Source organism: Gracilinanus agilis, chromosome 5 (genome assembly GCF_016433145.1).
Source record: "Gracilinanus agilis isolate LMUSP501 chromosome 5, AgileGrace, whole genome shotgun sequence".
Lineage (NCBI taxonomy): Eukaryota > Metazoa > Chordata > Mammalia > Didelphimorphia > Didelphidae > Gracilinanus > Gracilinanus agilis.
In genome coordinates, this window is record NC_058134.1 from 418,359 (window position 1) to 432,477 (window position 14,119).

Consider the following 14,119-nt stretch of genomic DNA (forward strand, 5'->3'; position numbering starts at 1 on the left):
GGCGCGCCCCACCCCTCCCCCCGAGGGTTCGCTCTGCTCTGACGGCCCGGCCGGAAGTGGGGCTCCGCAGGACGATAAGAAGGAGGGAAGCCCGAAGCTGGGGGACTCGGCCCGGGTGCGAAGGGAGGGGCCTCGCGTTCTCGGCCACGCGGGCGCTCGTGAAGGACCGGGCCGGGCGCAGAGCCGAGTCTGCCGCTTCCTCCGCCTTCTCCTCGCTCGCAGGGAAGGCCTCGGGACGGCCATCGAGGCTCCCCGTCTCGGGGTGGGGAAGAGGCCGAAGAAGAGGGACGCCTGCAGGTCCGAGCTCGGCAAACGGGCCTTCAGAGGTGTTTCTCGGGTCTTTGGGGACCAAAATAGGATTTGAAGAGAGAATCACTCGGAGTGAGCAAGACCCGACATTAGGAGCTGGAGTGCCGCGCGATGGGGGCCGCTCGGGGGCTCGGAGGAGACAAAGCCAGCCTCGTGCCGGGAGGTCCTGAGTTCAAGTCCAGACTCCGAGGCTTCCTCACTGTGGGGCCCTAAGAGGTCCCTCCAGCCCCCTCTTCTGCCAGGAGCCGACTGCCAGGATTGCTCCCAAGAGGGGAGGGGCAGGAACGAGGCTCGGCCGCCTCTCCTCCGGGGCTGCCCAGACTCATTCGGGCCATTTCAAGGAAAGGTTCTGTCCGGAGGTTCCTCGCAGCCAGGCGGCCTCGCATGTCTCGTGTCTCGAGCGCCCGGCCTGCGGCCGATGGTTTTTGTGGGTGGAAGACGGGACGTTCTGCTCTGCGCGTGGGGTGGAGGCCGGAGCCCCGCACACAGCAGGAGGCTCAGAGACGTCTGCCGAACCCCACTTTCTGGGGCATTTGGTCACTCTGGAGGGCCGCCCTAGCCCCACCCGAACTCGGGGCTGAAAGAGCGTCGGCTCCCCTGGACCACTTTCCAGAGGAGGGGGAGGAAGGGCTTGGCCAGATTCGAGGCCAGACGGGGGAGGCCCGCAGCCTCCAACCACCTCAGGTGGAAGCATCCCAAAGGGACTCCCCCCCCCCCACCCCGGGCCATTCTCAGAGAGACATCGAAGGCCCGGCTGTCCGGTTGGCCTCCCCAATGCCGGCCTCCCACCTGGAGCGAGGCCCGAGGCAGCGGCACCCTCTTCCCACAGAGCGGCGGCGTCCGTGCCGGTGTCTGGGCTCGGAGCCCGCCTTCTCCCCGACTTCCTCCTGACCCCCTTTCTCGGAGAACCTCCCGCGTGCCCGGCGGCCTCTGCTCGTCCTCCTCTGGGTCTGTGGCCCTCGGCACGGTGCCGGGCGCCCCACGCGTGACCAGCCCGGCCTGGGAGAGCCGCTGCGGGCCGAGCCGCGGAGGAGGCCACTTACCAGGGAGATCTTGCACCAGTCGATGTGGAACTGAGCTCGGAACTTCTTGTCACACGTGACGGCGGGCTCCATCTCCTGGCTGCAGCGCAGCTGGTTCTGGGGGTTCTCCACCTCCCGCAAGCACGACGAGAAGGGCACGTCGGCGCCGACCATCACGTAGACCCTGCGGGGACACGGACACGCGGGGCCACGCTGTGGGGGCTGGGACAGACCCTTAAGTGGGGAAGAGCCTGCCGGCTGGAGGACGTCCTCCCTGGGAAGGGGCCTCGAGGAGCCGCCTCCGGGGAGGCTGCCGGCCTCTCTTCCCGCTCCTGCCCGCCCTGTCCTTCTCTCTGAAGGCTCTCACTTCCTCCTCGCTATCCCCGGCCCATGGGGACTTGGCAAGGGCCCGAGCTCAGGCTCTCCTCTGGATTCTAGAGCACCGGGGAGCAAAGGGAGGCCGAGAATGTGCAGAGCCGGCCTCCCTTTGTTCAGGACGGGCTGTGCCCGAGGCCGCTCGGAGGCCGCTCAGGTTTGGAGCAGAGCACAAGGAGGGGCCTGAGACGGTATCGCCGAAGAGCCCGCATGCTGCCATCAGGCCGTCTAACACGACGACGTGCGGGGCAGCAGGCCTCGAGGATGGGGTGTCGTGGGGTGCAGCCTCCGGGGGAGCCAACGGGCCTCCGCCCCCTCAGGCTCCAGCCCCTCGGCCCCCGCCTGGACCCTCCGCCTGGACTCTCAGCCAGGCCGTCTGCGTCAGCGTCCCGCCCAGGACAGCCTCTCTCGGTCCCCAGGCCTGGGCTCGGCCCTCGCCCAGCTCCCCCGCTGGGGAGGAGAGCCTGAAGGGCTGCCCCAGATCTGCGTGAGGACACGGGGGCCAACGAGAGAGCCCAGGCCCGGGCGGCCGCTCCGGCCCAGCTTCAGGGCTTCCCGCCCCAACCCCCAAGCCCGCCCGGGGCAGCTCCCGCGGCTCACCCTTCCTTCATGTCGTCGATGGGCAGCGGGACGCGGCCGCCCCGGTCCAGGGCCGACGTGATGTTGATGGCGTTCAGCCGCTCGGGCTGCCACACGTTCTTCACGGCCCCCAGAAAGTCTCCCAGGACCTCGCTGGCCAGCATCTCTTCCACGTTCATGTTCTTGATGAAGAATTCCGCTTGGTAGGGCAACGGGAAGTCTGCTGGGGGGAAGAACAAAGGCCGTGGGGGACTCGCCAGGCAGGCGGCGCGGCCGCGGAAACAGGCCGCCGAGCCTGGTGCGGGGAAGAGACCGAGTGCTTACGTTCTGGCCCTCCCCGGGCCATGGATAAGAATGCTGGGCCCAGCCGGCCACCCCCAGAGCCCCAGACCTCCGGGCCCCCCCAGGCTCCCCAGATCCCCCAGACCCTGGGCTCTCCATGAAAAACAGGGTCTCGTCACTGGACTGATGGCAGCACCCCTTTTGTAAGCTTTCCCTTCTGGCTTCCAATCAGCAGGAAGGCTGGGTTCCGAGGCAGAAGAGCGCCCAGGGCCGGGCAGCGTCAGAGGGAGGTCACGTTTGCACCCTCTGAGAGCCAGGCCTGGAGCAAGCCGGCAGCCCCCTGGAAAGATGGGCACGAGCCTCTGCCAAGGAGGGCAGCCTTCCCCGCAGTCCTGGCAAAAAGGGACAGACGTGGGCTTGGGACGGCCGTCAGCAAGGCGGGGCTCCCACATCGCTGCCCCCGGCCTCGGTCCTCCGGCACCCAGAAGAGAAAGGAGACTCCAACGACCCTAAATGCTGCCTAGCCAAGGCCCTTCCCCGGCGCCGGCAGCACGGCCACCAGAGGCTCCCCCAGCCGATCACCCGTCCTCATAGGTGTGGGGGCCTTCCGTGGCCTTCTGGGAAGAGAGACACCCCGAAGGGCAGCCTGGCTCTGGCCCGTCCCTCGGCTTCCTGGGCAGAAAGGCCGCACCCAGCAGCCAAAGCCTGGGGAGTCCAAGAAGACACCTTGACTGGCAGCAGCGGCTTCTCCAAAAACAAGCACTGGGCGAGGGCCGAAGCCTCCGACGGGGCCAGGCTCGTGGCTCCCTCTCGGTCGGTCCCGTGTGCTGGGGAAGCCCCCGGCTTTGGGCCCCCTGAGGTTCTGGCCCGGCTCCGGGCCCCTGAGGAACAGCTCGGCTTCTTCGTGCCGCCGGTCCGCACTCGACTGCCAGAGCGGCCGTTTGGGGAAGGGAACCTGGCTGGAGAACATGCGCCCACGAAGAGTGCCGGCTCGGGGCCTGAAGCGAGGCCCTGCCGTGCCCTCGTGGTCCATGTGGTCTTGGGGCCGGGCCTCAGTGCCTTCACGTGTAAGGGGGGGAGGCCGGCCCGAAGAGCAGCTCGGACCTGATTCATCTGTGGAAGTCCTTCCCCTCCCCGGAGACCCTCGGCCCGGCGTCTCCCCGGCCTCCGTTCTCTCTTCTCCCCTTCAGACACCGTAGCTTACACGATGCGCTTCCTGCATTCTTCGTGGAAAATCACCGAGTTCCAGCTCCGAGGGGGCGTGCAAAGGAAAACCTGGGGGGGGGGGGGGCCCTGAGCTCCCGGCTCCCTGTCGCCATGGACACAGCCTCTCATCAGCCATTCTGCTCTGTGTTCTTTCACACAGGAGAAGGGACAGGCAAGGGAGGAGGAGGAGGAAGCGGGGGAGGGGGAGGGGGAAGAGAAGGAGGAGGAGGAGGGGGAGGAGGACAAGATGGCCTTCCCCATCCCGACACCAGCCCCCGGAGAGGGGAAGCGAGGAGGGCCTCCCCAGGGCTGGGTGGACCCTGCGGGGTGCCAACGGGAAGGAGAAATGGAGCGTGATCTGCCCCGCTGCAAGGAATCTCCAAATGGAGGGGCCTGGTGGAGGAGGGCCTGGACCGTGTTTGGGTCCCCTTCTCACATGGCAGCTCTCCCCATCAATCCTGAAATTCAGCCCACAGGCCAGGTGTGGAGTGCGAGGATGCAGGCACAGAGCCTCTCCTAGGAGCGGTCGGGCCAGCTGCCCTTCTACGGCCTTCTGATATAGTCTGGCGCCCAGCGTCGTTTGGAGGGAGGCCAACCCACGGGAGGGCATGCTGGCCCGGGGCAACCTCCGGCAGTCCTAGAAGCGGGTGCCGCGCCAGAAGCCCCCGCCACGCAACACCAGGCGGCTCCTCCATTAGCCTGTGACCCGTAGAAGGCGCTGCGGGGACAGCCTGGTGAGGCCGGTCTGGGTGCGGGAGCACCGTCGTCCGTCTGTGCCGCTGGGAGCGCCCCTCCTCCAGGACAAAGGCCTCCACCTTGGCCCATGAAGGGCCACCCCACGAGGAAGTAGGACCCCACGAGGGGAGCCTGGACTCTGCCGAGCAGCCCCCAGACCGCCTGGATTTCCTTCTGCTTCTGGCGGTGCTTCCACCGACCCTGCGGAGGGGAGCTCTGGCCCCTGGTCCCTGATGAAAAGCGCTCCATTCGAAATGGCAGAGCCGGCATCTCCCTCCTGATGGTGACCCCAGAGGGAGTGGGCCCGGGGGGGGGGCTGGGTTCCAGCAAGAGCACGAGTTTCCCCGGCGGCCTTCTGTTCTTTGCACCCTCAGAAACCCCTCATCCCTGTTCCACAGATGAGACGAGCTCCCGCTCCCGAGACGAGGTCGTAACTAGCTGGGTTTCTGGGGAAGCGACGGATCCGGTGCCGAACGGGAGCGAGCAAGCCGGAGCTCCGATTCCCAGAATGTGCTTCTGCCCCAGATTCTCCCAAAGAGCAGTCGAGGCTCACGCGGACACGCGCGCGCCCTCAGGAGCTCGATTCCTCTCCTATTTCCTGCCAGGCAAACTCTTCGTGGCTGGCACCGGTGAATGGATTTGCCCAGAACGTGGCTAGAAGGCTCCTCGCCAGCGTCCTGCCTCCCTTCTCAGCTTGGCTCGAGCCACTTTCTTTGCACAAAACCCTTCGTTCGCCGTCCTCGCGGCGTCCCACGGCGCTCCCTGCTCTCGTCCTGGGCTGAAGACGCATCTCTTGGGAGTTTTTCTTGCCAAGTGGTGGAAGACGCTGCCCGGGGCCTCGTGTCTGCCAGCTGGCCCGGCAGCTCTTACCTAGCAGGGACTTCTTACCCCAGAAGCGGGATCTTCGGGTTGGGTGGCGCCCACGTGAGCCAAAGGGGCCGTTCTCTAGGCTGCCCGGCCACGACCCTCCCTCATTCTGTCCCCAGCCAGCACCTTAGAAGAGACCTGTACGTCGGCCTCTTCCTCTACTTTTGGCCACGGATCGCGCCGACGGGCCCGACCTTCCGTTCTGCCCCAGTGATGAAAGAACGGGCTGGCACCGAGTGAGCAGATTCACCGGGGGAGGCTGGCACTTCAGCCGCCCCATCACGTGACTCTTCCCCACTTATTTCGATCTGACTTGTCTAAAACGTGTTCCTGGGTTTGTCTTGGCAGCTCTACTCCCAGGCGCTTCGCGTTGTCTGGGCTGCTCTCCAGGCTTCGTGGGGGGCACCCAGAAGTGCTGGTGGCGACACTGCTTCGGCCAATTCTTAGCCGAGTCTCCAGGACCTTCCAAGGGAATCCTCCTATCGTGTGCAAAGGGAGAGGGAGCTTCGCTCCGGCGGCCCCCCGACTCCTCCGATCTCCCTTTCTCTTGTGAGCGCGGTCCTAGCAGTGCTAGCGTGGCGGGAGTGATCCGGGACTCCCTCCTGCCCCTCCTGGACTGCCCGGGAGCACTTCGAGCCTTTCCGCCGCGGCCCACACGACGTTTCCCGATGGCTTTAGGCAGGTGCTCCTTGTCTAAGGGCCGGCCCACCTGTGCCCGGCTTCCCGAGCGCTCCAAAGAAAGGAACTTGGGCCAACGGCGTTTCCTGCAGCTATGGAGACCCACCCGTGGAGGACTTCGTTACTGATAAAGACTGTCAGGGCTTTCCGTCTGCAAAGTCATCGCTGGACCCCTGGCTGGAATCCAGGCTTTGGGATTGGCTGCCGGAATCTCCTCGCCAGCGTTTTCTTTAGGGCTTTTACCTTTGGACTCCTTCACTGCATTGGTCTAGTCCAGTGATGGGCCAAAGGGAAGGCACTGCTCCTCTGTCAGTCTGTTTCTAAGGCAACTCTTTCCAAGTTTCACTGTATTGTACCCTACTCATGGTATTCGTCAGATTAGGAAGAACGTCTCCCGGCCATATAGAACGCTGCAGGGGCCGCGCTGGCCACTGGTCTGCACTTTCCCTTCACGTTTTCGCTCTTCCTGGTTGGCGTCTCAGCACCATGTTGGTTTCAGGGATGGAGTCCGGTCAGACCCCTTCTTTGCTCCACATTCCAGATGATCTCTTGGACACTGATCTTTCCGTGCTGGGTCGGATTCCCCAGGGAGGCCAAGGGCACCTTCCACCTTCCAGAAGGAGATTCTTTGGGAGTCTCGTTTTCCCTCGCCCAGCCGGGCTCTCTTCAGTTTTGTAAAGAGTCTTCCGTTTGGCCCCAACAGCTGAGTACAGACCGGCCCGGCCCGGCCCGGCCCGATTACTCCCAAGAACTGCTGAGTGGCAAATCCGCCCTTTTCCTTCTGACTCGAGTGATTTGGTTCCTTCCCTTTTCCAACTGGTTCTGTTTGTTTTGTAAAAGCCGTTCAGTGTGCCAAGCGAAGGCCCTAGTTCTCCTCAGGAGCTCGACGGCCCCCTCACGCCCGCTGTGCCCTTCTCAGCATTGCGGGTCTCGGCGTTCGGCCCGGGATCTCACCTTTCTGTCCTTTTCTGTTTTTAGCGGGCGCCTCCATTCGCCTGCTCTGCCTCTGTTTTGTGGAGGCCGTACACTCGAGCAGTGGCCGTGGTTGCTCTCCTCCCGTGCCACGCGTGCTTCTGGGGCTCCCCGTTAGCTTTGGGCGCCGCCTTTAGGGAAACGACTTCTTGTTTCTGTGACGAGAGTGTCTCCTTTCCAGCTCATTTTCCGGTTGCTGATTCAACGTAATTTGCCTGCCCGATGAGCTCAAGCGGGCATTCAGGGTTCCGGTTTCTGCCTCTGCTCCAAGCCTCGCTCCCTCCCCTCCCGCAGCGGCCTCCTTTCTCTTCCCTTCAGTTCCCCGGCGGTGGCCATCGTGCTGAGCTTCCTCCCATGCTACTGGTCTCCTCGACTTCTTTCTCATCTAGTTTTTGCTTCGACTTCTCTAGTTCTGAGAAGGGGAAGCCAAGGCCCCCCCTATCGGTCTGGCCCCGCTTCCACCTCCAGTTCCTCGACCTCTTCTGCTAGACAGCCGTCGTCCCTGGCCGCTCTCAGTATTGCTCTTCCTCCCGTCTCTGGCGTTTCCCTGGAGCTTAATTTTAGCTTTAACTTTGTGGGAGACGCCCCCCACCCCCACCCCACGAGCCCGATCTGGCCAGGTCCTTCGCTGAAGGGTCACAGGCCTCGGGCTCCCTCCCTCTCCAGGGGGGCCGCAGCAGGTGGGACTTCCTGCGGCGCCCTCCGTTTCCACATCGGGAATGAGACGGTTCCCATTTCCTCAGGCCGCTCCCCCCGGCAGCCCCCCACCACGCCTTTCTTTCCGCCGTACCTTCCGCTGACATGACGTGGATGACCAGGTTGTGCCGGGCCGTCTCAAAGGTGCGCCGATTATAGGCCGTTATCTGGCACGAGAAAAAGGGCGAGCTGTGAAACGCCCCCAAAATGCCCCCCAAACCCCGCAGCAACAGCGCCCTGAGGCTGACACCTGCCATTCGCTCTCGGGAGGACCTGACGGGACTCGGCTGGCTAGACAGACGGGGTCCTGCTCTGCACCGTGTATTAAATTAATGAATAGAGTGAATTAAACCCGCGGCCGACTCTCTCCTTTGCGAGCCGCTGCTGCGTCTTCCTTGTGAGGGGGCCCAGCGGGGGCCGGGGGGTGCTCGGGCTTCAGAACCAGCTCAGAAAGTCCCTCGGGCCCCAGGCCGGGCCCCTTGGGGATGGCCAAGCTAAGTATGGCCAGCCTCTGGGCCCAGAGCCGATGCCCAGGGGCCCGGGGACGCTTCTGGCGCGTCACAATGCCTAGAATGGAGCTCCAGGCCGGCTCCCCGCTGGTGCGGCACTCGTGCCCCGCCGCCATGCTGCGGCACCCTTTCCTCTCTGCCCTGATGCGGGGGGGGGGTCTTTCCTCCTTTTTGTGGCTGGGGGGCTTCTCTCAAAGACAACATTCCCAGCCCAGAATCGGGAAGCTGCTGCAGTTCCCATCCCGAAACTCCTCTTCCCAAACCCTTCGCCTCTCCACAGGCAGGAGGAAGCCTGGGGGAAGGTCAGGGGCTCTGGAGTCACAGGGCCCGGCTTGGGGCTTCCTAGCTCCGGGAAGGTCTTGCCTGGGAGCTTCCCAAACCAGGGGACCAGCGGGAAGAACTGAGGCTCCCTCCTCGAGGGCCTGGAAAGGGGCAAGGGTGGCAGAGCGGGCCTCGGGACCGACCAGGGGGCCCAGGAGGGCTGGGAAGCAGAGCCGCAGCCATTCCCTCACTCCCGGCTGTCCGGGCTTGCCCAAGAAGTCTCTGGGGGCTCAGAGCCCTGCCCGGCCCTTTCCTGGCTGGGAGGAAGCGGCAGCAGAAAAGGAAATGACAGCCCCAGAAGCCCAAGTCTGGAAGCTTCCGAAGGGCCCTCTGACTGGTTGGATAAAGCCCAGAGCTGGGCTCAGAGCGTCACCCTTCAATCTTCTGAGGGTCCCTCGAACCCAAGACGGGCTGGGAGTACGAGGGGCTTTCCTACCTCTGGTTACACGGAACCTATTGCAGGCTCTATCTTGGGAGGCCATCCGTGGCCTCAGGAAGGGGGGAAGTGCTTAGGGGCAGCCCCAGTGACCCACCGGCCCAGGGCGAGCCGCTGCCATCTGTGATGTTGGGGAGCAGGAGCAGCGCCAGGCAGACCCTCCTGTTCTTTGGGAGCCCCCGGAGAGAAGAAGGCTCCCTGCCAGCCGGCGAAAAATCTTCAGACCTGGAGCTCTGCCCGGCCTGGCGGGGCCTCTCCCCTGAGGGCGGGCATCGGGAGACGCCCGGAGCACCAGGGAGCAGCAGGCGAGGCGCTGGGCTTGCACACACAGGGCGTACCTCGATGACGGTGGGCCTGCCCACGCTGTCGGCCGTGGGGGAGCCGTAGAGCACGCCGTCGCTGTAGGGCGTCCTCTGAATGTAGCGCAGCCAGCCGGGCCTGTCTGGGTAGCCCATGAGGTTTGTGTTGAACGTGATGGGGTCGTTGCTGATCTCGCCTGGGGAGGAAGAGTGGCTGCGAATGGAGCGGCGCGGCAGGGCCGCCACGAGGCCCTTCCCAGGGTCCCCGGAGCCCCCAGCCCAGGCCGTCGGGGAAGGGGTCCCGCCTCCTCTGCCTTCTTCCAGGAGAGGCAGCAGCCAGCCAGCCGAAGGGGGAGGCCTAGGAAAGGGGCCACAGCCTGGGCTTGGCAAAGTCTCTGCAGAGATCCATTTGTTTTTCACCAAATCATTCTGTGGCCAGGTTCCAGGCAGAAGGGTGGGGAGGGCTGGGCCCGGGGCGTGAGGGACTTGCCCAGGGTCACCCGGCTGGCTCTCCACCCACTGAGCCTAGGCCTGAGCCTCCCCCGACTTTCTGGGCCAGCGGCCCACTGGGCCCCCCCCCCCAAATCCCTGGGCGCTGCATCGGCCCCACAGGTGCTCCTCCCCGGCTTCCCACCCCCGCAGCTAAGAGCAAGACCCCCGAGTCCCCGCGGGGGGGGGGCGTACCAGGCTTCGGGAAGGGGGGGAACTCCCCTTTAAAGTACTCCCGCTCCAGCACGTGGACGAAGAGCACTCCGGCGGAGGGATACACGTTGCGGTCGGCCTGGCCCCTGGCGAGGATGGTGTACACTGAAAAGGGAGGAGAGCAGAGAAGAGGGGCGAGGAGGGGCGGGTGAGCCCGAGCCTCCACCAACGGCTGGCAGATGAGGCCGGGTTAGTAACGGACACACGGGGATCTGGCAGCCCCTTCACCCTCCTCCTCCCTCCGCTCAGCCCCTTCCTCTTATTTTCTTATGTAACGAGAATTATACATGAATAATCGGAGGGGGAAACTGCGCCTTGGTTGGGGCCCCCACTCAGTCCTTGCTGCAGGCGCCGGAGGAAAACAATCCTCTCCAATCCAGCCCCGGGCAGGGCAGCTTGGGGTTCCCAGGAACTTGGGGCAGCGCCTTTAGAGCCTGGATTAGGTAGTAATTCATTAAGTATTAAGGAAGGGCTGGAGCATTCCAAGATGGAATGAAGGAGCAGGAAGTGGCTCGTGCTCTGGGAGAGACTCCATTTGTGGTGGGCACAAGCTGTGGCCGGCCCTGGGAGATCCCAGAGTGAAGGTCACCCTGGATCCCGAGTGGTGGCGGCTTCCAGCAAGGGGACGAGACCTGCAGAGCTGCCCCGGGTGGAGGAGAGTTTGGACCTGGTGGGCGGCACCTCAGGCTCTCTCTCCCTACCTGGGCACCTTGGGCCACCCGGTGGAGTTGGCTCTTGGCATCCTGAGATCATCTGTGGAACCTCAAAGCCACCCTCAGGCCTTTAGCTGTGCTGGTCAAACCTGGCTGGAACCAGGCTTGAAGCAGCCCCCCAGAGACTCCTGCCCTGCTCCTTTGGGCCCTGCCTGGCCCAGGTTAATCAGAGTTAGTGTAGACAAGTCCCCCCCTTGCCCTGTGGTTTTGCCCTTTAGGTTTTAGTGCAGAATCCCCCATCCCACCTTTATTAGTTAATCATAATTAAAACTGTTAAACCTTTTACCTTGCCTGCTGGTTCCAAAGACCTCGGCCTAGTGGTGAGCTGGCTGACAGTTGGCCCAACTGCCACTCCTGTCAGTTAGCAGCAGCTCAGCCGCGTGCTCTGCTCTCCCTATCCTGGTCCCGTCTCTCGTACGCCCCAGTGTGGGCACCCACAACCATTAGGTTATATTGTAACATCCCTGGTGCCTCCATCTTTCTACAGGCCTCACTTCCCGGGGCCAGGGAACCTGCGGCTAGCTCTGGGGTGGCGACCCCACTTGGAGGGGGGAGGGGCTGCCCCGGCCCCCTCCCCAATGAGGCAGCTCAGCTCTTTGGGACTAAGGCCAGAAGGCCGGGCCATAGCTCTTCAGCAGCGCCCCCATCCCGAACAAAAAGAAGGAAGGCCCATCGATTGGAGGTGGGAAGGCCTTCCCGGGGCCCTGAAGCCCACCGCGGGCCACTGCGTTGGTCAGCTGGCCTTGTGTCAGGCCCAGCCAGCAGGGGGAGTTGGCTCCGGGATGGCCCCGGCTGGTCAGGGCTCCCTTCTCCCCAGGCTCCGCTGGCTGGTCTCTCCGGCCTCCCTCCCGATCCCTGCGCCTCTCCTCGCCCCCTGTCTCCCGTGATGCTGGCTGTGGCTCTGTTCCTGGTGGTGTCTCTCCTTAGGCTGGGAGGCTAAACGTTTACTTGCTGACTCTCCTCCCCGTTTTATAGAGGAGGAGCCCAGGCAAACCGGGCGGAAGTGAGGAGCGTAGTAGGGAGGCGCGTCCAATTCCTGGAATAAAAGCAGCCACGAATACCCACAATCCCTCTCAAGCCACGGGAATCCACGAGAGCCTCCCCAAATAGAAATGGGCAGCTTCCAAGCAGAATCCCCATCTGGGCCTGCAGACGCAAGCCGCAGTGCCAGCTTTCTTCCGGTGGGGGCTGAAGGTCGTAGGAAGTCTCCCAAGTGGGGGCCGGACGTGGCCCGGCTACTCTGCCCCTGGAAGGGCCCCAAATCTGAAGAGCTGTGCCTGCGAGTGGGACATGGGCTGCGGCTTCCACCCCGGCCCTTCCCGAATCCATTCCTCCTCCTGTAGCCCCAGCCTTGGCCCTCTGGGCCCGGCCCCACTCTGCCCTTTCCTTCTTCCTTCTCCAGAGCTCTGCGGCCCATCACCGGCAGGCCTGGCGACACTCTAAACCCGCCGGCCAAGAGTCCCGGAGCTTTGTGCCTGCTGCCCGCCGTCCCCCAGGCCATCTCAAGTCCTTCCCTGCTTCACCGGGGCCTGGGACACGGCGGGCGCTTCAGCGAGGTTCCCGGCCTGTCTCGGTGACTCGTCCCAGCTAGTTCCCACAACCCTCTCGGGCTCGGGCTCTTCTCAGGCCCCTCTCGAGGCTCAGCTCTCAGCTGTGTAGTGGGGTCCCGCCCCACCCTGCTGGCCTCTTCTTCCTCTCCACCACTTGCCTGGGTCTCTGAACTCACTCTCTCCTGCTGCTGAAGGGTCTCCAGGCTAAGGCCCAGCCCTGATCCCCCTCCACACCCCACCTTCCTTCGCCCAGCACCCGTCGTTCCGCGGGCCCCTCCCCGCTTCTCCTGGCTCGCCACCCAGGGGCCAGCCTCTGCGACCTGCTGCCCAGTCCTCAGGGCTCGGCACGTGCCGGTCTTACTGCACCAGCGGCACGACGTGGCCACGGCATCCCCCACGCCCTGAATGGAATGGACGGCACTAGCTCCCTAGTACCCTCGGGAACGCCGGCCTCCTACAGCCGACGGGGAAGAGAATGTCAGAGAGCGGCCAGGGCCATCCAGGATGGAGATGGCCAGGGGAAGGGAGGAGGCCACCAAGGCGCTCGTTCTGCGTGGCGGGCTTGCTCTGCCAGGAAAGGACGATGAAGGCAGGGCATGCCGCGGCCCTGCCAGGCGTCCGGCCTGTGTGGCACCGCCCAGGCGCCCCTCCCCCTGCACGGCAACCCCATCCCTCTCGGGCCGTGAGAGCCACAAACGCCACCGTTTGTAACCGTCCTTTCGTGGGGACTTTGTGGCTCCGACGTGGCCGAGCCCTGCTCTAAGGGAAACGAAGTGCGGCCCAGGCCTCGGCCCGGGGTTCAGGCCACGAATGCAACACGAGGGCAGGCACCGACAAGGCAGAGAAGGAAAGCCATGGCCGACAGAGGGGGAGCAGAGGGTCAGGGGAAGGCCAGGGGAAGCGGGAGGACGGCAAGCAGACAGAGCCGGAGCCGGCGGCCTCCACTCACCCTCCTTCCTCTCAGCAGCCTTTTGTCTGCTGCTAAGAAGCCCGCCGGCTGGCTTGGTCTTCCAGGTAACTGGCCCACCTACGGCGCCGCCCGCACTGCTTAGGCCAAAAGCTTTTCGGAAGAAAACGCACAGGAAGAACCGTTAATGGCGGATCCTGCTCGGAGCCCAGCAACGCCAAGCTCTGGGTTCCAGGCCATGCACACAACGAAAGCCTTTGGGAACTGGGGCCAGTGCCTGGAAGCAGCATTTCCCAGCCCCCACTGAACTGCTTCAAGGGCTGCCAAGCCTAGGGGGCGGATGGGGAAACTGAGGCTCGGAGCCGCCCCCCCCTCCCCCCGCACGTGCTCCCAGGCTCCATCAGTAACCTTTGGAGGGTGGCCACCGGTGGGGGGAAGCTCCTGGGAAAACCTCGGCAGCGCAGGGGGGGAGGGGCACTTGGGCCCCAGCTTGGAAACTGCGCAGTTGGGCAAGTGGAGCTCCGCCTGGAGAGCCCGCCCAGCCCCCCACTCTGAGTGACGTCCCCCTGCTGGGGAGCCCCCGGAGAGCGAACTGCTCCCGGCTAGGGCCCCGGCGGCACTCGCCCCGCCCCCTCAGGGACCCAAAGGAGCCTCGATGGTTCTGCCCGAGCTGAGGGCCACACAGGCGGCCTTTCGGGGCTCCGTGACGCGGCCCCTCCCCGGCCCCTGGGGAGCCCCTCGAGGCGGCCCGGGACGTCGTTCCCCCGCCCCTCCCCCCTCCGCTTTCTTCTAGCCTCAAGGAGCCCGCCTCAGGCCGAGCAGGCGCCTCTTTAGGCTTCCAAACCCCCAGCAGGCTCCCACCTGAATCCCCCCCACCCCCTCCCCGAGACGGGAGGATGCCTGCCCCGCCCCCACCAGAAAAGGAAGAAAAAACAACCCCAGGCCCGTTGCCATGGCGCCC

The 14,119-nt window shown here is 64.7% G+C and overlaps 1 protein-coding gene across 5 annotated transcripts in view; it reads right to left on the bottom strand.

Moving 5' to 3' along the window:
- The window catches only part of SGCE (sarcoglycan epsilon), a 39,630-nt gene that overhangs the window by 10,353 nt on the left and 15,158 nt on the right, over nt 1-14,119 (bottom strand). For 3 of the 5 annotated variants that reach the window (XM_044679548.1, XM_044679547.1, XM_044679549.1), the window contains exons 1-5: nt 9,971-10,050; nt 9,326-9,483; nt 7,816-7,888; nt 2,307-2,508; nt 1,353-1,515 (exon numbers count right to left, since the gene is read on the bottom strand). In XM_044679548.1, coding sequence (XP_044535483.1) covers nt 1,353-1,515; nt 2,307-2,508; nt 7,816-7,888; nt 9,326-9,442 — 555 coding nt within the window. In that variant the 5' untranslated portion in view covers nt 9,443-9,483; nt 9,971-10,050. Of the gene's footprint in view, nt 1-1,352; nt 1,516-2,306; nt 2,509-7,815; nt 7,889-9,325; nt 9,484-9,970; nt 10,094-14,119 lie in introns of those variants that run through there. The other 2 variants (XM_044679550.1, XM_044679552.1) reach the window with 1 other exon arrangement.